Source organism: Microtus pennsylvanicus, chromosome 21 (genome assembly GCF_037038515.1).
Source record: "Microtus pennsylvanicus isolate mMicPen1 chromosome 21, mMicPen1.hap1, whole genome shotgun sequence".
NCBI classification, from domain to species: Eukaryota; Metazoa; Chordata; class Mammalia; order Rodentia; family Cricetidae; genus Microtus; species Microtus pennsylvanicus.
In genome coordinates, this window is record NC_134599.1 from 9,974,270 (window position 1) to 9,998,848 (window position 24,579).

Below are 24,579 nucleotides of genomic sequence, written 5' to 3' on the forward strand. Positions count from 1 at the left end.
TCTTACAGAGTGATATTCACTGCTCCTTTTCCTCGCATACTTAGAACCAAAGGAATTATTAACAACTGGACTTTAACATCGCATCACAACCAAATCACATCAATTTAGCTGCGCATTTTGCCTACATTCTGAAAATGTTCTTCAAAGTCAACTTTGTAATTATTGCTTGCTAGCATGGTGATATGAAAATAATACCCCCTAAATCAGTATGAGTTTCAAATATCCTATGCCAGCAACTAAAAGGATTCAAGGGACACATTTCTAGCATCGCTATCCTTTCATTATTATGAAGCAACACAAATTACAAAATTAAAAACTCCAACTCAGGAGAAATAATTTCATATGAATGAGAAACTCTAAAAACTTTCTTAAAAATATGTATATCTAGTTCCATGAAGAATTAATATAACTGTGATCAAGTAAATCCCTGCCAAAATGAGATGCCTTATATAAAGACTCTTTGAGAGTTTAAGAAATTAATTTTACAATATTTACTTTAGAAACAAATATGTCTGCTTTACTGTGTAATATGAAAAATGGCTTAAGTTTATACAAATACATGCCTGGACATATCTTTTCAATTACTGATTACTCAGACTGAACTTCTCATAATAATTCTTTTGATTTTGATTTTTTTACGTGTGTTATTAGACATGAAAGTAAAATCTCTCATCTATAAAACAAAACAAAAAATATAAACAAATATTCATTTTAGAAATATAGATGAAGAAAAAGACAATAATGCAGATGTTAGAAGGCTATCTGCATACTGCCAGAGATTTCTAAATATTCATGTTTGGGTCATGATGGTAATGAAAATGGGATTTTAAACACACACTCAAATAATCTGAAAAACCAATGCACAGGCTTTGAATGAAAGAGAAAACCTCTACCATTAACTTGAAATTAATCTGTCTTGAAAGGAAGAGCTACTGAAGAATTCAACAGAATCAGCACAGGCAACAGAATCCCCAGCTGACACACAGAATCTGTTTCGGTGTGCTCCATTCTTTCACAAGAAAGCCTTGCTGTGCTCTCATAAATACCAAAGAAGGTTCTCAAAATAATAATCAATAATTACTTGAAAGAAAACCAGGCTCAAATAGCAATAAACCGCCTATAAGCTGTCTAACAATATGACAAATTCATATTGTTTATAGCAACCACAAAGAACCAATATAACTTCTGGTGCCAAGGAGCCAGATGGTACTGCTGGAAAAAATTAAGTCTACAGATTGGCAGCTCGACCCTGTGAGTATTGCCCAAGGGAGGACAAAGTGGAAGAAGAGCGGGAGGTTCAGTATGATGGGGATAAATCAATTACTACCAACTACTACCTCCTTCCTATGAAACCCTAATGACAGATTCTAAATACCATGCCAGTGAGCTGTTTTGGTTTACATGGTCCAGGCATTACTTGGGAATGATCAGATACATAAAATAAAAGGCGGAACATAATTTCAGTTTTCATCACTGGCCAAGCAATGACTAAAAATTTGACCCAACCTAGAAAATCCATATACAATAAACGCTAAAGCATTTTTGTAGAGCTGTTGAGAGGGAAGTATCTTTTTTTTCCTACCTTCTCTCTTGTTTTGTATTTGATGATGGCATTTGCTAAATTTTATATATTTTCTCTGCATTGCTTTTTTTTAGTTTTTTTTTTTTAAAGTTTTTCCAAGACAGGGTTTCTCTGTGTAGCTTTGGAGCCTGTCCTGGAACTCACTCTTGTAAACCAGGCTACCCTTGAACTCACAGAGATCCGCCTGCCTCTGCCTCCCTAGTGGTAGGACTAAAGGCTTGGTTAATTTGTTTTTAAGAGCAAGAAGTGAATTTATATATAAAGCTTCTGGAAAAGTATAAGAGTTAGAGGCACATGCTAATCTATCCAATGTTCCCCAAACCTAACAAGCCGTAGGACAGGGCACACCTCACAACATGCTGTCCAATGTGCTATCTGAATCCCTGACACAAGCCCTAATAACCACAGAGATAGAAACCTAAGAGGATGTGCTTTACCTAGACCACACCTAACTTTCCTCACCTAGCAAAACTGTGTACATACACGTCACGTAGCTTGTCAGAAACACGTGAAATTTTAAGCAGGTATCAACTTCTTAAGTCTCCCTCCACTATGTCTGTGGGACAAATAGTTGTTCAACCTTCATGTTGCTGGACTAACTAAATAACAAACTAGTAATGTTTTTTTACAGTCTCGGGGGAATTCAGCTAATTCGCGGAATTATTTGTATTCATATAGGTAAGGTAGTTTTGTATATGCATGAAGATTAATAAAAACATACAGATGACTGGAAGTAGTATAAAAGGATAAGCAGTTCAAGCAAAACAGAGCACAAAATATCTATTGTAGAGTAGTTATGAACTAGAGGAGCTGTCGCATATAAAGTCCAACCACAATTCCTATACAGAATAAGCTTATCTCCCACAGGCTATTATCGTACAAAGGAAAACTACAGATAACATATTATAATTCCAATAGCTGAAACTCAAGGCAACAACATTAATATTTTAGTTTTCTTTCACTATAAGATAGCCATGATACAGATTTCTTTCTTCTTAAAAACACAGATGTTAAAGAAACTTATTTTTAAAATAAGGAGTTATGGTCACAAAAATATCTTCCATCTATAATACAAAATCCATTAATAAGTTCTCTTAAACTTAAAATGTTAACAGAATGTAAAAAAATTATCTTAAGGTTATTCTACAGTAATTGTGTACTATAGTTTACAAATAGTCAACCAAACAAAGGACATTCTGAATGCCAAAATCAGCCCATTTTAACATGTTTAGCATAACTATAACAAAATAACCCAGCTAATGAATCCATGGTTTAAGGTTCATTTTTATCAGATATATATGCCAGTGGTTCATTATCCCCTATTGCCCAACAGAGACAGAAAGCTAAACACATTTCATCCAAATAAGAGACTATGGCTGGTGCATGTCAACTGTAACACAGACCTGCCTGGTGAATGCTAAGTCATAAAAATAACTGCAGGTTATCAACTCCCCTTTCAGCTATTATAATGTAACATAATTAAATGTAATATTGACCAACATAACTTAAACTGTCTATGTTCAAGCATGTATTAAAAATTCCAGAGGAAAAAATGTACAAAAATCAAGTCAAACATTCAACACCTTAGTCACCTTGCAACATTTTAATACCTAAGAACTATTTTGTACAGGACAGGACATGTCCTATGTACCATGTTCTTATGCTTATTATAATCTTATAAGATACTATAATTACCATTATTTTTATAAATTAAGAAAATAAGGCATAAAGAAAAAAATAACTTTTCCAAAGTCACAATGTCAATCCAGGACTAAATCGAACTGCTTATGTTATAATAATGTATTCACTTAACCACCACAGTACAATTTATCTTTGAACTAATGAAACGCAAGGTTTAGCTTCTTTGAGAACCTTGAACATACAGCATGCAAATACTAGGAAGTATATCTGGTCTGCTTTAAATATGGTTTGATGTTGTATAAGCTGCCAGTACAAAACACAATGATATAACAAGATACCTGAATTTCAAGGAGAAAAATAATTAGACAATAAAAACAAAAAGGAAAGAAAAACCTAAGATCAGACCAACATTAAGATGAATGTCAAAGCTACCACAATAAAATGTATCCCCATGACTACATAATCACATCAAGTGAAGATAATTAATGACTTCTAAAATTCTGTAAATTGGGATCATAGCTGAGAAACAAAGCCGCAGCTCTCCTGGCTCACCCGTGAGGAAAGCTAAGGCAGATGCCTCTCTTCTGCACATCTCAGTCCGTCTCCAACCACAATCTCTAGCAGGTCCTATCTTTCTCGCCACAGCCAACATGCTAAGGCAAATAAACCAGTAACTTGCCATAGCTCTATCCCACATCTCTGTCTTGCTCTCAAAGAACTTGGACTAACTTTCCCAATATTCCTTCAAGTTTAACAGACCCAATCTTTCTTTTCCACTTCCCCATTTGTTTGTTTGTTTGTTACAGATGGTATTCACTTCCTCAGGAGAAGAACCTAAGGATCCCACGCAGTCATTAAGTCTGTCCGGACTTGCTTTTTGTCACTGTGATAAAATGGCATGACCAAAATCAACCTGGTAAGGAAGGGTTTATTTCATCTTATAAGGGAAGACAGGACAGGAACTGAGGCAGAGACCACAGAGGAGCAGGGCTTATGGCTTGCTCCCCACGGCTTGCTCAGTTTGCTTTCTTCTACCACTCAGGACAGGCCCAGGGGTAGCACCATCCCCACTGGGCTCTCCCATATCAATCATTAATCAAGAAAATGCCCTACAGAATTGCTCACAGGTAGTATGATGGAGGCATTTCCCCAACTGACATTCTGTCTTCCCAGATGATTCTAGGCAACCTGAAGGCTACCACTATCTTTCTCCATATCTCTCAAGGCTCTCACTGCCCCCTTGTCTCTACACATTACAAATTACACCGAGCAATGATCTTCAGCTGGGTCTTTCTCAGATCTTTGCCTCAAAGAAGTGCACCAGCCCACATCTTTCTTTTTCCTTCTCCACCCAGCTGTTCCGACACAACAAACTAAATTCTGTGTTTTTTCTTTTGTGTGTGTGTCTTGTTTAAAGTGAAAGAAATTGAATAGCTCAATAAAATCAATAAAAAATTAATGTAAAAAAGAAGGAAAATACATAGAAAAAAATTAATATAAAAAAGAGGGAAAATACATAGAAAAAATAAAGTGCTAGAAATTGAATGTAGGTCCTCACAATGTTAGCAAAGCAGTCTACCACTGTGCCATAGTCCAGTCCAATATTATTTGTCTTCTGATTCATTTCTCACAACCCTGACCTCTCCTTATTTTAGCTCATATTTCATCAATCTTCATTCTTCATTCATTTGGTGGTAATTTAACCAATTATGACTTCTGATAAATAAAACAACTGGTGATCCAAACTGGAAGACGAAGATAGATGCCACTTGGTCTACAAGTACCTATTTGTCTCTGCTGAGAAAGATCTGGAGTCATTTTCTGAGGAACACTGAGACTGCCTCCAAACCCTGTAGGCCGCTCTCACACAAGGCAAGCTAGTCCTCCATGCAGACACAGCCTTGGTAAGGCACTCATCCTCTCGGGAGTCAAAAGGCCCTTCCTCCAGTTCTTCTGCCTAAAATAAGATGTATGATCTGCCTCTCAGTAGCAACCCAGAACGACATTGTAGCCAGTGCTCAGAAAACACATCCCAAATGTCTCTGCTGTCCGGTACTATAAAAAGCGTTATATCTGAACACAGAAGATGTATGAGCAACACAACTGTTTTCCCGACTTGGAATAAGAGAACAAGGGCTGAGAGGTAGTGGAGCCCTGGAGGACAAGTGCTGGAAAGACATCTAAAAAGAAAGGATAATGCAGTACAAACTCAGAGCCACCACTTTGTTCTTTTTTTTTAAGAGGAATTTTTAGTGCATCGACACAAATTTCCAAAAAAAAAAAAAAAAAATGAAATCATGATTTGGCCAAATAAGCTATACCTTTAAACTGAATTTGGAACATGACCTAACCAGTTTGAGACCTCTGTCCTACACTCTTATACTGTCTTAACTCCAAACCAAATCATCAGAGAGTTGTATTTCTAAGCCAAGAATTTACAAATCTGTTTTTTTGGGGTTTTTTTTTTTTTTTTTGGTTTTTTTTGAGACAGGGTTTCTCTGTAGTTTTGACCAGGCTGGCCTTGAACTCACACTCACAGTGGCCCACGTGCCTCTGCCTCATGAGTGCCAGGATGAAAAGTGTGTGTGCACCACCCCCAGCTAAGAATTTACAAATCTTTTCAGTAGAGGATCAGACAAGAAATGCTCTAAGCATTGTGAGACATATGGTGTTTGTTGTGATTATCATTGTGCATGGCTTAAAAGTCGGGATCATCATGATAGAAAATGTCACTATGCCATTCCGTTGTTTTGTAAGCATGAGAGGAATACTCACATAAACTAAGACAGCTATCATGTTGCTAGGCAATGCCCTCCTACAGCACCATCATATATGTGGTCCATCAGTTACCAACATATCACTGTGAGGGGCACAACTATTCTTACTGCTGCTGTTGTGACATGAAACAAGTGAAGAGAACATGTAAAAAAAAAAAGCATAGCTGTGCTCCATTTTAAGAAATCATCTATACATAAAAAGCGACTGATCAGATTTGTCCCATGGCCTATAGAAGCCAAGCCCTTGATATTCCGCCTCCCATAAAATGACTTGTCCTACACTGTTCTGTTTCATATTTGAGCTAATGGGCCCTTTAAGAAAAAGCTCCAAGTGTTACTGACCTGAGAATTTTATCTACTATGAAACCTTCGTGACAGCCCTAAACATGGCATCATTTTTTTAAGTTTCCTTACAAGAATTTCACTTGATCCTGGTCCTACTAAGAGCTCTATCTCTTTTGAATTACTGATTTATTTCTATGTAAAGAACACTAAAAATAATATACTAGGTCAGTTTTCTATCTTTGCATTGACTCATAGAAACCTCAAGGCCAAGCAAGCAGCTCCCCTCCTTGCAGAGCTGGAATCCTGTGGGGTACAGTGAAGCCATGGAAACTGACCCTTCTCTCAAGTTCTCCTGCCACTCCCTGCCTCTCATCTCCTACCTCACTTTGACCTTGGTATAATATATGTGTCTTTGGATCTTGTGATGCCTCGCATGATTTCAGAAAACAATATAAATTGGAAAAATAAAATCAAAAGCAGTCCTAGAGGCTGGAGAGCAGTCAGCAGAACTCACCCGCTGCCCTTGCAGAGAAGCCGGGTTCAGTTCCTGGCACCCACACTGTTCCCAACCTTTCTTCTAAGCTACGGGGGCACCAGGCACTCACGTGGTGAACACAGCAGGTAAAACACTCAGACACATAAAATAAACAGACAGCAGTCCTAACCAGGATCAATCACATTCAGAATAGTCTAAAATTCTAATTTTAACTTATCTCTAATTGCTACAGTTCTGCATTTGTGTCAGTGCCAAAAGCTAAGAGTGATGCTTCCACCACATACTGCTAGGGAGAGAAAAACAGCCAAATGGCAGTTCAGTTGGCTTCCTGTTTTGTTTTGTTGAGCAGGGTCTAGCTCAAACAGCCCTAGCTGGCCTTGAACTCAGGGCAACCTTCCTGCTTCAGCCTCTTAGCGCTGGCACTACAGGCTACTGCTGTAACATGAAGTGTAAAAGTGGCCAAGCTGAAAGCCGGCCCTCAGGGAAGGTCTGAAGGTTTCATAAAAACAGCCAGGCCGCGCACTTGGCACATGCTTTTGGGGCCCCAGACTGAATCTGCAGGAGGGCAGTACATACATACATACATACATACATACATACATACATACATACATACATACATATGTGCCCATACAGATGCAAAATGAGTCAGTCTAGACAGCCTTACTTTTTTCTTTGCCTCCAGCTACTCCCTATATAAGTCATTTTGAATTTTCACATATAACATTATTTTACGCCACTGCTTCAGAAACAATGTTCTCTGAAGAGCTTGAAAGACGCACTGCTGACTAAGCATGAAAGAGCTGCGCACCATCTACCTCGGCCACGGTTCTCTTCTCTGCACAGCTTTGACAACCTCTCTGTTTAGCTATACTTTCAGATGTCTACCCCGGAGCAGATTTTTGCTTCTGCCTGCTCTAAACTGCTGCTTCTTAAGTGTCTCAGTTTTCCTTCCGACAATGGCACCTCCCCCAGTCCTCATGCAGTTCCTGCTGGGCTGGAGTGGGACACTGACCCAGTCCCGGCCCATTAGAGCACACCACATACATACACACCATAGAAATGGACTCAAATTCAACACAGAAGCCAAGGCATAGACTTCAACAATAGCAGTTGAGAGATTTGTTGGAACTGGTAAGCTAGTAGAAAATATCTAAGAAGCTGTTGGAGGCTGTTAGAGATGATTTTTGCTATGACACCCTACGGGAACAGTCTCCTACAGGAAGTTAGGTCTAGAAAAGCAGGACGTGAATCAGAACGTTCACCACAACCGAGTTCCTACCTGGATCTAGATAGGTATGAAGCAAAATGTCAAGTGTATCCTTCTCTCATGAATAAAATAATACAGAATTATGTTTGCTTTTTGGTCTTTAAAGTCAGTGGGCTATTTTATTAATCATCTTCCTCTCCTCAGCCCACCCTTACAGTAAAATTTTCTGAATTAAACTTTTATTCCATATAACACTCTGCCTAAAATGGACAACACTCTTACTTTTTCTTACTACCTATATTTTTAAAAAAAATCAATTCCTTATCTCTTCTAAGGCATATTTTCTTTTAGAAAAGAAATCCTATTCTAAGCATATTAGATGTTTGCAGCATACATATATTCCAGGAAATAGGTCCCAGGGTACCAATACCAAAACAAGTCCTATTCAATGAAAGAAATGTATTTGTATTTCTTTTCCCCGTGGTAAAACATTTTGCTAGTTCTTGATATTAAAATATTATTTTTATTAACCTCTGTTAGTGTTAAAGAAAGTGATGAAGAGGTTCAAAAGAGAACAGCTCACAAGCAGTATTAGGAAGTAGGGAGGAGCTTCTACAGACGGTCACACACACTGGAGCAAAACCACGCCACCAAGAAGAAACTACTTTCTGACCATCTCTAAGTACGATGCTTTAGGCTTCTGTTTAGGTAGGAAAAAGAACTAGATGACATTCAAATTACATTATCTTTTTCTCTAGATGTTGCAAATGAAAAGCTTTAAGACTCCCCATCCCTTGGCTTTCATATGAAAATATAATTAAATATCTAATTATAACTTTGGAACCTGAATATATATTTGACAATAAATGTGAAATTACAATCCCTAAAGTTTTTCCACAGTGAAAATAAACTTTATATTTAAATTGAAACATAATTATGACTATGAGAGAAAACACAGAAAAAGAGACAGAATTCAAAAAAAAATTAATATTTTAGCATTCTTGTGATAATCCTCTGTGAGCCTAGTTTCCCCACCTCTTTTCCTAAAATCACAAACTAACACTTCTGTGAACCAATAAAACATCAGTTACTAGGGCAGGGGTGAAACAGATGTCAGACTGCTGGTAATGCTTCTGCTGCTCACTCTGGATTGTTCTATCTACATTGTCACATGCAGCTCACAGAACAGGTCCAGCCTTCAGACCACACACTGAACAGTGATATCCCAACACTTCCCATTACGACAAGCTTGCTCAGCTTGATAAATGGTGATTGAAGGAGACACCTCCGCATCCTTACAAGGATGAAGAGATCAGTAGAAAAAATCAAACTTACTTTCTTTTTTGAAAATTAAAGGCAGCAACAACTTTTTCAAAATTATGATCTCAGTATGCCTCTGTAATAGAGCATGGACAAAGCCTTGCCCAGAAAAACACTACGTTTGCCACATAATCTGCAGACTACATGTTCTCAGAAATAAAGTATCCAAGTAAAACGGAAGTAGAGGAACCTTGTGTTTATATTTGTAATGCAGTAAACAGTTGCTTTGACAAGTCATAAACATGACAATTCTAGAAATGAGAGCAGTGACATAAAGCACACAGGAAAGCAGGGACTGTTTACAGCCCTACAGTCTCTTACAGCAGAACTCAGTGTTTCAGTAAATCACTTTAGCCTCAAGTCAAGAAAATCTTTTTTAAAAACAAGTAACATGTTAAAAGTCTATTAGACTTCCCAGACATGACACTAAACGCACAAATAATACAGGCAAACAGATAAATTAAACTTCATTAAAAATTTCAAAATTCACCAAGCAGTGGTGGCACACACTTTTAATCCCAGCACTCAGGAGATAGAGACAGGCGGATCTCTGTGAGTTCGAGGCCAGCCTGGCCACACAGAGAAAACATGTCTCAAAATAGATAGATAGATAGATAGATAGATAGATAGATAGATAGATAGATAGATAGATAGATAGATAGATAAAAACTTGTTATGTCCCAACTATATCAACAAGAAAGTGAATTGTCAATCCAAGATTTAAATACAATATTTTCAGAGCATATATATATATATATGTATATATATATACATACACATACAGGACTGGTATTTTAAAAATATAGAAATCAATAATTTTTACCTCTCAGGAAAAACAATATAAACAACCCAGAACTTAGCAATAAAAGAACAACCTACTTTTGAAAGTGAGAAAATAACACAATCGGCATTTACCAAAGACATACAATTACAGAATCAAGTCTTTACACGACTTGGAATTTTAAAATTCTAAATGCTTTTTTTTTTAAATTTTATCTTCATTGGTGTTTTGACAAAGGTGTCAGGTCCCCTGGAACTGGAGTTACAGACAATTGTGAGCTGCCATTTGGGTGCTGGGAATTGAACCCAGGTCCTCTGGAAGAGCAGTCAATGCGTTTAACCTCTTAGTCATCTTTCCAGTCCCAAAATAATTATTTTTAAAGCACCAACTAATACATAATGGCAGTACCTTCCCCAAAGTAAGTCAGTGGCTGGATCAATACCTGAAGCCACTCACACCTTTACTCCTAGAATGCAAGAGGCAGAGGCAGGAGGATCTCTTTGAGTCTTTGCATGCCTCCCTACTCAATCCTCACTGCCTATTCTCCTCTGAGCATCCTCAAGCATGTCAGTCTTTCAGCTGCTTCCTCAGCTTGTTCATTTTCAGCACGCTTTCTTCTTGTCCCCTATCCTGTTGGTTTATCTGAAAATAAGTCTTCCTCCACTCATTTCTATCCTTGTAGCCTAACTAAATTCTATCACTCTAGGTTCTTCTATAATGTACCTACTAAAACGCACTTCCACTTCTGAATGTTTGCTTAAAATAGTTACTGTCTTACCAGTGTATCCGCAATAAGGCATACTGCAGTTGTTTTAGAAGGGATAGTTTTTGGGCTAATGCTAATAGAATCTAAGTTCATCCAGAAAGCTTGCATTTATTTGAAGTGACTACAGTTAAGGCTGTAATGACAAAATTGTGGACCTCCAACTGGTGGCCAGGGAGCTTATGTCTTTCCCAATAAACTACTTAAAAACATTGCTTATAAAACGCAGGATGAAGCAGCTTCCTCCTACCACCAAGAATGACAGCACAGACCCACCAATAGCTTCACTTCCGACCAGCCCTGTCTCCTTGACTTCTGAAGTTCCCCTGAAAGTCCTTTTATGTTTATTTGTTTGGTACTGGAGATGGAACACAGAACCTATTCATGTCAGACAAGCACTCTGCCACTGAGCTACACTCTCAATCTCTCATCTGTTTGTTTTTAAAGAACAAAGAATATCAGCAATAATAAAAAAATGGAGTCATGAGTTCATTTTTTTCATAAGTAATTGCTAATAACTAGAAAACAGACGAAACTGAACTGAAATGAAGAGACAAGAGAAGACACCAAATCCAGGAGCGCACAAAGGAAAGTGGACATATGCTTTCCTGAAGGACCATACACTTAACAGGACAAGGAGAAGGGCCATTCACCCAAGAACTGCAACCAGCGCAGGGAGAACTCTTGGGCTCATCGTCACAAGTGGCGGCAACAAAGGCTGCTATAGGACTGAAATAAATCCTGAACCTCTCTCTGTCAGAAGTTCAAATCCCTCAAGAGAATGCCCGGTAAGCGCTGAGGCCAGACTGCAGACTTTCTCATCCCAACACTGGAAAAGGACAGACAGCCCCAAAGCCCTGCAACGGAATGAACTGCAGACCTACACTCCCCTAAGAATGTGTCCTTAATGTGGCGATTACGGACATAGTTCCACCTCTGGTCCTGACCAAGGTGCCTCATACACAAGCTACCAAGCCTGTTTCTTCAGCACTTTACTCCCAGCCCCAATCAGGCTCTCCATTCAAAGGGAACTCTTTAGAAGCAACAGACTATGGAAAGTGGAAAAGACCCTGCGAGTGTTGTCAAGGGCTCCATGGCCTTAGACCCATGAGAAATAGGCAAAGCTTTCCCATCCCCAAGGGTAAGGCTCAGAGGTATGGTTAGGTCTTTCTCTGGTCCATGTGTGTGCTGAAAATGGTCACCATAGCTTTCTTCTCCCCAGTTATTCGTGGCCAAAGACTGCTCCCTTACAGGGACTGCTCCTACTGAGATCAGCTAAACATACTTCCTTGATCCAGCTGTACACCATAAACCCTCTCCTGGTTTATCTGAATGCAATAACCCCACCTCATTGTTCAGAAAAATGCAATACACTGTGTAATAGACACACTGAACTTCCAACGTACTTCAGCTTCTCCTCCAGAGAACCCAGACCATCCAATTCCAGCTTTCCATGTCTGTCTGCTCTTAATTCATTCTCTTGCTACCCCAATTAGATCACATGGAGTGGTACAATGACACAGCATTAGACACACAAGGAATCACACAGAGGACAGCTTACTTCTCCATGGAGTCCGCCATCATAGCAGGGCCGAGAACAAATCCTTTTCAGACTTTGACTGAAGTGATGAAGGATAGAGACCAATGTTCAATGGCCATCTAACTTATCAACACTTCAGAGGCGGAAGAATGTCTGTGTGTGTGTGTGTGTGTGTGTGTATACATACAGGTTAGCATGATCTACACGGACTTGTCTCAAAAAAAATGAGAAGGATCAAGAATAAAGTAAAAAATGGGAGGCAGCAGATAAAGTCCTAAAGAATCATTCATCATAGTGGGAGTCAAACAGAACTGTAAATGTGATATCTGAAGCCATCAGGGCAGCCTACAGAAAGGCCCATGAAAACGTCTGCCCCTGGGGAGTAGACTTAGGGAAGGCTAAGGCAGGGAGAGCTCTGATTTGTATGGTACACCTTCTGCTTGTTTTTACCTAAGTTTGTGAGGACAAAGAAAAGTCTGCCACCATGAGCAGAAGTTCAGGTCAAGATACCTGGACCAGTATCTATCTATCTATCTATCTATCTATCTATCTATCTATCTATCTATCTATCTATCTATCTATCCATCCATCCATCAATCCATCGATCTGTCATTCATCTACCCATCTATCTATTGTTTATCTCTGCCCCTCTCCAGGTTTTTGCCAGTTTAAAAAGTCTCTTGACAGTTTGAGCAGATTAAAGAAAATAAAATGAAAGAATCTGGTAGAAAGAGTCTCACTTTCTTTCTCAATCTTTAAATTATGCAATCCTCTTTCTTTTCTTGAAAATGCCCCCAGCCCTGAGCCCAGCCACCTCTAGGTTAGCTTTTTAAAGAAAGAAGGCTTTCTTGGGATCCTATGCCAGGATAAGGCTTCCTCTAAAACCCAACGAGCCTTCACACTGTCTTTTTAGACTCTCTATCCACTCTTTGGCTCAGTATGGAAAGGGGAACACAATTGAAGATAGGAAGTCCTAACACTTTTCCAAATGCAAAGAATGGCTCAAATACCATGTGCTCAGTGAGAAAAACAGCCTTCCAAGAGTGTTCAGTAATAGCCAAAACCTCTTCACCACTGCCCCGCTGCTGGTAACTAAGATCTGTGAGAGGCTTAACATGCACAGTTAACAAGCAAACAAGCCTAGGGCTGTGGATGAGAACCTATCAAACGTTCTTAACAGAGAAGTTCATCAGAGGGAAAAGAGGCTCTGGAAAAGCAGTTCAAAAATGGAACTACACTAGGCATAGCAGCACTTGGAATCCTAGAACCTGGGAAACAGAGGCAGAAGGATCATGAGTTCAAGGCCAGCCAGGGCTACATAGTGAGGTCTTGTCTCAAAATGGGGGAAGTGGCTTTATGTAGCCAAAGAAACATAGCTTTTTTTCTAAATGTTCAAGTGACCAAAAATGTACTGGGAGCATAGGTAGGTGGGTGCACAGAGGAATGTTTTTACCTGTAGAGATGCCAGGTCACATGTACACACATATAGCCTCTCGACTACATTTCTTTTCAACGACAAAAATCAGTATAACAAATACCTATACAACACTGGGGTGGTTTGAATGAAAATGGCCCCATAGGATCATAGGGAGTGGCACTGCTAGGAGGTACGGCCTTCAAGTAGGTGTGGTCTTGTTGGAGGAAGTGTGTCACTAGGGGTGGGCTTTGAGGTTTCAGATGCTCAAGCCAGACCCAAGGTCTCTCTCACTTCCTGCTGCTTATGGATGCAGATGTAGAATTCTCATCTACCTCTCCAGCACCATGTCTGCATGCATGTTGCCATCCTTCCCTCCATGACGATAATGGACCAAACTCTGAACTGTAAACCAATCCCAGTGCAATGTTTTCCTTTCTGAGAGTTGCTGTGGCCATGGTTTCCCTTCACAGCAATAGCCACCCTAAGACAAACACAGTTCTCACACTTCAATGCACACCTGGGGGTGGAGTTTAAAGAGCTTCTCCAGGATCAGTAGATTTGGTGGGGACAGCAGCTCTTCCAGGCTCCTCCGTGACACTGCTGCTGTAGGAATGCTAAGACACACTGAGTAGGGACTGACAGGAAACTCCCTTCTCTTTCAGCAGCTATGAGCTACTCTACCCTGGCTCTCCGCCATAGCCCCTAAAACAAAAGCAGCATCAGCCTAGCTGGGAAAGAAGAAAGGGGAATGGCTGTGCAAACACAAATGATTTTTTGTGTCAAAGAGACATGGATTCGAATTCTAGGCTGCCACTCAGTACAAGGCTTTGGGCAAATCTCATAACTTCCCTTTCCCTGTGTTCCCTTGACTGCTAGATAGTAATAGTATTATCTATCCCATAGAGATGCTGTTAAGATTAAAAATAAATAATGTAGCAAAGTAAGCTTGCTGTTAGAGAGTTCTTTTACTTAATTCAACAAGCATTTGATGTTGCCAAGACAATATCCCTGGTATTTGCACTCATCATATCAACAGATTATTTCTGGGTTCTCTTGATGATCACCAAACCAAAGGCAAACTCTTTAATGGCCCATTCAGTTCTTCCAGTAAGCCATGGCCTACCTGAAGATCTCCATCACTGCTTGCTCTTCAACCTCACCTCATTATTACCCAGATAGCCCCCGGCAAAGCTACTTCCAGTTACTAACTCTGCAGTGCTGACACAGCATCTGGTGCTCCACGGAGTTCTAAAGCAAGCTCTAGCTCTAAGCACTTCATTATGCAACCGGAAAAGAAAGTCCCCGGCAGACAAGCGATGTGTGCTCGACCATGGAATCATCTTGAGCATGAAAGCTGGTTTCCCAACTTTCACCACAAAAGTTCTTTTCCCACTGTCACCAGCAAACTTCAAGATCCCAAGAAATTCACTGAACTACAAGGCATAAAGTTTATATTTGGGTTTATCTGCCATGATACTGAAATGTATGACTAATCCACTCAACAAATTAGAAGGTAAAATCAATGGAAGCAATTACGTGCCTTGGCATAGATCAAATCAATGGAATATTGTTAACAAATAGTATTTACTATCTTTGGAATCTTCCTTAATCTGGACTGTCAATGACATTATTTTAGGTGATTATCATCTCTTCCCATCTCAATTATATATATATATATAAAATAAAGTTCTTGATATATATCCTTCATTGTTCTTTTCTTCATGTATGGTGCAAATAACTGCTTATTTGTTGAATTAAAAATGGATTTTTTTGTAATACTGAGCTTTCCAACTTTGCGATCTTTCTTACTTAACCTATCTTGCTACAATCATTCACCCACTTTGTTTTAGTTTGATAATGTGTCCCATTAAATAACGTAAAAACTTAGAAAAACGTTCTTTTTCTTTTATCCATTGTGTGTGTGTGTGTGTCAGCCCAATGTCAATGTCAGGAATCACCTTCTTGCACTCTTCTTCCCTATTCAGAATCTCTAAAGCAAACTCAAAGCTCAATGCTGATAGATTAGTCCTGTCATGATCCTGCTCTGGGGATCCCATCTCTGCCTTCCTTTCCAGGCTGGAATTACAGGCAGGCCACTACACCATCCGGCATTTAGAAGAATTGTGGGTATCCAAACTCCTGTCCACATGCTTGCATGGCCAAATGTTTAATCACTGAGCCATCTCCCCAGCCTGAGAAAAAAAATGGTTCTTATTGACATTTGTTTTTATGCACTCATACTTTGTACCATAAAAATATTACACATCTGTGTGCTTTCAACCCTAGTCACACAATCTATGTCTTTCGGGTTAAAAAGATATCCTCTAGGGCGGGGAGAAGGCTCAATAGGAAGGGACACTTCTTTCCAATGCTATTGACCAGAGCTCAATCCCTGGAGCCCATATGATAGAGAAAGAGAGCTACTCCGGCCTCCACACCATGCATGGCATACACCCTACCCCTAAATGGACACAAATAAATAATTTCTAAACAAAATTATGTCTTTTACTTAACAATGTCCTGTAAGATATGTAGCCAAACTACAGTCCCTTCCCTTCTACCAATGCTTAAAATTGTTCTATGCATATAAGAGAAATAACTAAAATAATCACTGTTCCTATATTGCTAAAGAAACAATACAATCTAGTAATTTTAAATACTGAAAGAACAAAAATTTAAACATAATAAAATATTAATATGCATTACATACACAGGATAGGTTCAAGCTAAAAGTCAACCTCTTAGGAGACAAACAATGCTAGTCACATACTTAAAGCCCTTGGTTTGATCCCCAGCTGATCACTAAATTCTCATATTCATAAAAAAAATACAGTTTTAGATATCAAAAGCACATGTACTATGATAAAAAACAAAATAAAACAAAAAAACCTAAACAGCTATCTTAAAGAAATTTTCTATTAGTTATAAACATTGTTTCATAGTCTAGAGACACCCTGAAAAGAGTCCAGCAACTACTGCTTGACTTTTATAAGAACTGGCTAGTGCTGCAACTGATTTTCATGTGGGAAATGGTCGTCCTCAAAAGTGTCATACAATTGATGCTGTGCATGTAGATGGATTTACATCGAAGCTCACGTTGTTAAATGAATGTGAAAGTTCATTATTTATACAATCCTACGTAGCATCCTTTAAAAATCTTTAATTTCAGCTGTGTGCATGTGTACATGCATGTTTCTGTGTGCCTCAGCACCTGTGAGGTCAGAAAACAATTCATAGCAATCAGGTATCTCCACCAAGGGGGTTCCTAGGATCAAACTCAGATAATCAGGCTTGGCAGCAAGTGCCTTAACCACTGAGCAATCTTGCTGGCCCAAAACATCACTTTTTTAAGTAATCTTTTAGAATAAGTAGCATGCATGTTTTATCATTTTTATATACTTCATCTTCTTAAGGGACGGTCTATGAAAAAAGAAGAAAATGTCATTTGCTGTCATAAATTATGATCAAAATAGTTGAGCCATTTTCTTATTTTCTATTCCAAGTTTTAAGGAATAGACCCCTTCCTAGACAAATATTAGTGCATATGAGTGCATATGCTCAGAGTGGCCCCTGCTCAGAGCTCTCCATCATCCATTTTACCAGAAATTCTAATTAGGAAGAGGCACACAGAGATTCCTCTCTACTTCCGTTTCACTTTAGCTTCCCTACATTCTCACCCTAGAGGTTCCAGAATCTTATCCATGAAGTGATTATGGTCTAGCCCTCACTCAGATTTGTAACAAATGCCCAAGGGGACCCTTCGACCTATCATTGACAGGCAGAGCCAATATATGTCTTCCAGCCTAGTGAATTCTTTCACCTCCCCTTGGAGATCTGCTGTGATGCCGTATGGTTAGAGGCCTCCTTTCACAAACAATGAAAATAAATACAAAACAGCCTCAATGCAGACAGTGGAAACTCAAGTCACTGTACAGTGACTAACAGCTACTGTACACGCACTACTTCAGCGTACAAACACCGCACTGTGTGTTCAATAAAGAGAACCCTTGAAGCTTTTGGCCTAATTATTTCTAATTTTATCTGATCACTGAATGTATATATTAGCACCCCAGCATATCTCCAGCCACAGGATTAGATTAAACTTGTAAGAGTAATCTACAATGATACCAAAACAATCATTAACTTGTATCTTGGATTTTCCAAAAAAGAAAGACAAGAAGCTCATAAAGAGAAACTGCTTTCCTTTGGGTGTTACCATATCAAAATGCAGCTCTGATAGCAGCCATGCGATCATTTATAAATAAAACATAGCCTGTTATTCTTTTTTAGCATGGCATTTCCTCCTTTTTAGCTGCTGGTCTCAAGATATATTTCTCTTTTAAAAAAAATAAAAGTAAAATGTGTTTCCAAAGAGAGAAAATCACAAAGTACATCCTTATGTTACAAACTATATAAAAATCTGTCACTATTTATGCTACAAGTCTAGTCATCAATAAAGTGCTTTTTTTTTCAATGTACCACTCAAAAATCAATTATATCAACTCGTTTGAATAGAGGAAAGAGCACCTTTCACGCAACTACTATTAATGAGCAGACGTGACTATAGAATCTCCATCTGTTTCTCTGACAAAGCTGTGGCTTCTCTGGTCTCTCATTGAAATTCCATTAATCTGGTGTAGCAAGGTCCAATGCGAAAATCAAAACTCCATCTAACCCTTTATCAGCTCTCAATAACCTACATGTGAACTCTGCCTGTTAGCACGCAGCAACTTATGATTTTGCTATCCATCAGGAAGCTGGCCAATAAAAAAAAAACACCAAACAACAACAACAAAAAAAGCAGGCAGGCTGGAAACAGCATGTCTGGCAGGGTTTGAAGATCTTGTTTTTGCTTCTGTTTCAGCCCATTCAGTGTCGATAGGGTGTCTGGACTTGGTGAGACCATGCGTTTTTCTCCATGGCTGTGATTTAATTGCTAGCAGCGATCAAGTCGAAGCATCACTGAAGTGTGTTTGAATTTCATTAGAAGATATAACTTATGCTACTTTCCTACAGTACCTAATAAACCATAAAGAAACCAAAACACATATGGCTTGAGGGAATAACTGGAAAATTAGGTGGCCATTTGGGAACTGGGTGAACTTTTGAACCAGAGGAACAGAGAAAAAGAAATATTAAAGGGAAAGGCAGACTTAGAATTCAGAGATGTGCAGGTTTGACCTTTGCGATACCTTGAAAATTACATTAACTCTATGAAAAATACATTATCATGCTTAGAGTTTATAATCCATCAACATTCAGATACTGTTAGTGCCTACCATAAGGTAAAAGTCAAAAGGACAAAATTACAACCTGACTTGACAAAGGCTGAGCTAGCTATAGTTATTGTTAAATGCATTTTTGTAATTAGCACATCATTAGACTGATCGTAGTAAAGGAAATTATACTCCACAAATCAAAGAGAACACAGACGAAATCTAAGCTGCTTTAAGAAGCAAACTAATGAGATGATATGTTGGCATAAATGTCCAGTGACTGTCTAAAAATTCGCCTACCATGTAGCAAGAAAATGTAAGGCTGCTGCAATCCTATTACTAACACACCAAAATGAAACATAATAAAAGCAGAATGTCTAATCCGCTTAAGAATTGCTAGAGCTCTAGTAAATAAGCACAGACATTTAACAAAAAACTGGTGCCACACATACTGTGCCATTAAATACCTTTTAACAGGTTTTCATATCCATCTATTTCTCCTATATTTTGATTCTGAAGGCACATGAATGATAATTTTTTAAATTTGCTTTACATTTATTTGTTTACGGGAGTGGTGCACACATGTACCACAGTACTCATAAGGAGGTTGGAGATCAGCTTGTGGGAACTGGTTCTCTTTCAACCCTGTGAGTCCTGGGGATGGAACTCGGGTCTTCAGGCTTACCTACTGGGCCATCTCACCATCCCCCAAATTATTTATTTTTAAGAAAGAAGACAATAATCATAAAAGTATTCTATACTTCAATAACAACTCAGTTATCTAAAATTCATTAGACTATTTCTATATATTGTTGGATTATCTTTTTAAGTTGCAGATGTTTTATATTCAACATAATGGCCCTTATATATTGTTATTTTTGAGAACTTGATAAATCTACTTGATGAATATCGTCAACATATTTAGTCTTTTGAATATAAATACATGTATGTATACACACATACACATTTTACAGAGAAGCAAAACAAATAATTGTAATGAGTCTTAAAATAGTACAACTTAAACAATAATTCATTATTTTGCCTGAAAATATTATTTTATCAATTATAAAATGCTAAAGATGAGGACAGAAAGGGTGATGTATAGTTATGGACAGCAAGTGTGGGTGAAAAGAAATGTGGATCTTTGTAAAAGACAGAAGACAGGAAAGACTCCCCCTTTAAAAGCAGAAATTAAATGCAAAAGTTAACAGAAAATGGATTCGATTATCACTGCTACACAGTGGACAAAGTTCTGGATATAAAAAAGGGTGTTTTGTTCTGAGTCAGTGGTTAGAATGTTTATCACTTATGCATGCACTTGACTTATCCCTGTTCTGCAATAGACATAATTTTATACCTCATAAAAGCAATTTATGTTTCCAAAGGGAATGATCTGGATAACACAGAATGTGGAGTGTTCTGAGGCAGGACGCACATTTTCATTCAGCAATTGTACTTAGAGACGGAACTGCACAGTTTGATCATCATATGGTGGCAAAAAGCATCCTTCATTTCTATGTCTATGTGAGACTTGAGTGGCACAAATTAATATGCATAGCTAATGCACTGGTATGCATTTTTAATTTATAACTACAGATCACTCTTATGAGTTTTCCAGAGTATAGATTCACTTGACTGTCAAAAAGGAGGCAATTCCTGTATCCTAAAAATAAGATTCATAACTCTGACAACAGTCCATAGATTTTAAAAATCACTAAAATATAAATAATCAACTCAATTACTAATTCGATTAACACCATACACCATACTATTAATGCATGATATGGTGCAAATTCAAGTGGTAATCAGAAAACTGAAAATGTGTAGTAAAAGGACATTTGGAAAGAAAAAACCTGTCTCAATATGAGAAGGCAATGTAGAAATAATTGATTTAATATTTTACGAACTCATTTTGTATGAAGTTTTAAGAAAAAATATACCAAATATCTTTTTCATTATTTATACAATAAATAATACAAAAATATCATTAAGGAGCACAATCAAATATTAAGCAAGAATCTGATAATATTAAATTAACCAACAAACTGTTACTAAGAACCTTTCCATAACAATACCAGCACTTGCCTAAAAATTCTATTAGAGAGAATTTCCTTTTACAAAAGAAGAAAAGGAAGAGGAAGAAGCACCTACGCCCTCCCTGGGACCACTAGAGAGAGCTCTTCCATTCCTGAAAGGTTCTGTTAGAGGTGAGGAACCCTGGCCTGTACGGTCTGATAAACCCACTCCCTCTGCATGTCATATAAGACAGTGCCTGAGGTATATTCTACGGTAGAGCATCACATACCATCAGAGGGGCCATCGTCGTCCTTATCATAGCGTTCTGAGGCTAAGGAAACACTGTCTGGAGGTCCAGCAAAGGGATCATCATACTCATCCCCCTCCTCAGCATCACCTATAAATGAATCAGAGAAATGCCTTTTAGGATTTGCCCATGGAAAATAATGGTGCGCTGTCAAAAGGAGTCAGTTTTACCATTCACTTTAGTTCCTGAAACAGGAAAAAACAAACAAGCCATCCTCTGAACTATGTAACACCAGGTTTGACTTTATTTTATATGGATCATGATATATATGACTTAGTAAATATGTTTAAAGGTCAGCAGACAACTGCTTACTTGTGACCCAAAAAGATCCAGTTCCAAGATCAAAAAGGTTTCTGCAAATTCAAAAAACAGAAAACAAAATTAAACAAGACAAATAAGGTAATCTAACAAAAACTGAAAAGCGGAAAGCACAACAGAGAAAATTCAAGTAATCCCCTTTACCTCCTCAATAACTTGAAAAATCGTAATAAGAAAGTGACTATGTAAAGCCACATGAATGCTGCTTTCATTAAGAGTCACCACAGGATCATATTAGATTAAAAATAGTTACATTTTCAAGAGCAGACTTCATTAGGGAAAAATGCCTTAAGACTCACATAATCCCTCTAAATTCAAACACGGTACTCTACAAACCCTTCCCGTTTTCACCCAGTAGTCTGTAAGCCACTGTTTCCAAGTGGCAGCCGGTTCCCTATTTGGTTCGCAAATCCTAGGTTGGTTTGTAGGGGTTTGTTTATCTATGTGCTTTACATATTTAATCCCCAAGATAAAAGCTTCTGGGATTTTTCCCCCATGTATTTAGTTAAAAAGTATTTTAATACTTTAAAAAAAATAAATTAGCTATTTGCTAAGTCCAGTTATACACATTTATTTTCTTATGAATTAAACAACACAGGAAAACATATGCTTAACAGTGTGCTATTTGTTAATAACTGAAATTATCTGTTTTCAGTTGAAGGAAATTTTGCCAAAAGGATATATATGTTCTCTGACATCCATCTGATGACGTGTGTGTGTGTGCATCCTGACATCCATCCAATGGGATGTGTGTGTGCATCCTGACATCCATCCAATGGGATGTGTGTGTGCATCCTGACATCCATCCAATGGGATGTGTGTGTGCATCAAGACATCCATCCAATGGGATGTGTATGTGCATCCTGACATCCATCCAATGGGATGTGTATGTGCATCCAGACATCCATCCAATGGGATGTGTGTGTGCATCCTGACATCCATCCAATGGGATGTGTGTGTGCATCCTGACATCCATCCAATGGGATGTGTGTGCGTCCTCTGACATCCTTTTGATGGCTGCTTCCTATTTTCCTGCACATTTTGAATAGACATTGCCTCTTTCAAGACAACATTGTCTATATAATTTAAGAACTAAATGCTAATTTCTACTTCCTTATAATGTTCCTATGCCATGAGCAACCATCACCCCAATCTTCAAAAACATAAAGATGGTGGCATCCCTCCTAAACACAAGAGCAGAATACAGAGAGCTATCTCATCTTTACCAATTCTGTCACTGATACACTAACTATGGTAATATCTCTTCCCCAGTTAGAATTCCAAGGAATGCATACAGATGCTACCAACTCTTCAGATCTCATCTTTCTTGGGATATTCAAGGTACTTTCCAGAACATTAAACTATTTCTCTTATGAAGAGAGTGCTGATTACAAACATAAAAATGAGCCTCATGAAAAGCTGCTAAAATACTTTGAGCATGTTGTGTTAGTACATGGGCTATATAGTAAAGATCACAGAATTTTCAGTTACTTTTCACTGCTATGCCCTATTTTTAATGAAGTAAGAATTATTGTATTAATTTTCTGAAGACACTTTACACACTAAAAAAAAAAACAAACCTTGCTGAATGTTTAAGGTATCAGAATGTTTCATATACATTACCAGAACTTAGCATTTGGTATACCAGGTGCTATAACTACATAAAACAATCAAGTTAAGTAATCCGTGAATTCAGATACTCGGGCTTAATTCTCACATTCTATAAGGAAATGATCAGATAAATTCAAAACTTCCTTGTAGTTTTAAAAATCAAGAGTTTAACTTTTGATGTCTATTATCTATTTTAATATATATGTATGTGACCATATATGCATAGGTTCACATACCAATATATATTGTATGTATATGTTATATATAACAAAGATTATAAAAACCATAACATCAATAACATTTGATGTAAGAAAATTTGTTCTATAAAAAATCTGTCACAAACTTGTTGAAGATCTGTTTGGTTATTTTTTTTTAAAAAAAATACTGTTTGGATTATATATGAAAACAAAATTGTCTTCAGCTTCCTTATTGAAAGAATTGATTTTTAAGTCAGTGTGATATTTGTATTTATCAAAGACAAGCTAAATTAAATACTGCTGTGGGAAAATACTGCCATGAGACTGTCTTCCCCACACCACCACCCTCTGCTCCCAGGAACTGCTCCAATTGTACGGGAATCTATACAGTACCTGTGTGCGGAGTATTCACTTTTTAACACTGCATTAAGCTAAAAGAACACTACTTTTCAGCATGGCTTTATTGCAAAGATGGGCCATCCCTTTACCCTCCCTCCTCTGATTTTGTCTTCAGCCCTCTTCCCATCTAATTAAGGGGAAGGCTGTTCTCTTCTGTGGCTCTGTAACTGAACACAGGGGTCGCTGTTGAGTAGCACACAGCATCTTTCCTCCCCAGGACGAAGTATCTATAGCTATACCTGCAAAGGCTTCTATAAATTAAATGGAAAATGTTCAATGTGTGTTTATGTAATAAAATAGTGAACTTGAATCAACAATGGGCATCAGGTAAACGTATCCAATACAATTTACAGACATAATTGAAAGCATTACAGACTAATCAGACATCTAAAAGAAAAGCATGCTCGAGTGTAATGTCTGCAGAGTCATTAGTTGGCAGCCATTCTATTACAATCACACATAATGTCCGTGGTGCCTTGAGCCTGTGCCAATGACAACAGCATAAATTTTGCATCTCATTTCGGTGGTCATAAAATTAATGATCAGTTTAAAAATACTTCTTTGTAAAAGTTATTGCGCAAAGAAAAGACATGAATGTGTCCCTGTTATGTACTCACAAGGATAATTATGGGGTTGTTGCTCATTAATACTGTTTCTTGTTTCCCTAGAAAAGCATTTGATTTATCCCACAACTTTCAAAAGT

General features: G+C 38.0%; 1 protein-coding gene across 1 annotated transcript in view; it reads right to left on the reverse strand.

Annotated features, from left to right (window-relative positions):
* The window catches only part of Skap2 (src kinase associated phosphoprotein 2), a 149,519-nt gene that overhangs the window by 109,640 nt on the left and 15,300 nt on the right, over window positions 1-24,579 (reverse strand). Inside the window, exon 4 of the mRNA XM_075955099.1 lies at window positions 21,334-21,441. Within this exon, the coding sequence (XP_075811214.1) occupies window positions 21,334-21,441 (108 nt within the window). The remainder of the gene's footprint in view (window positions 1-21,333; window positions 21,442-24,579) is intronic.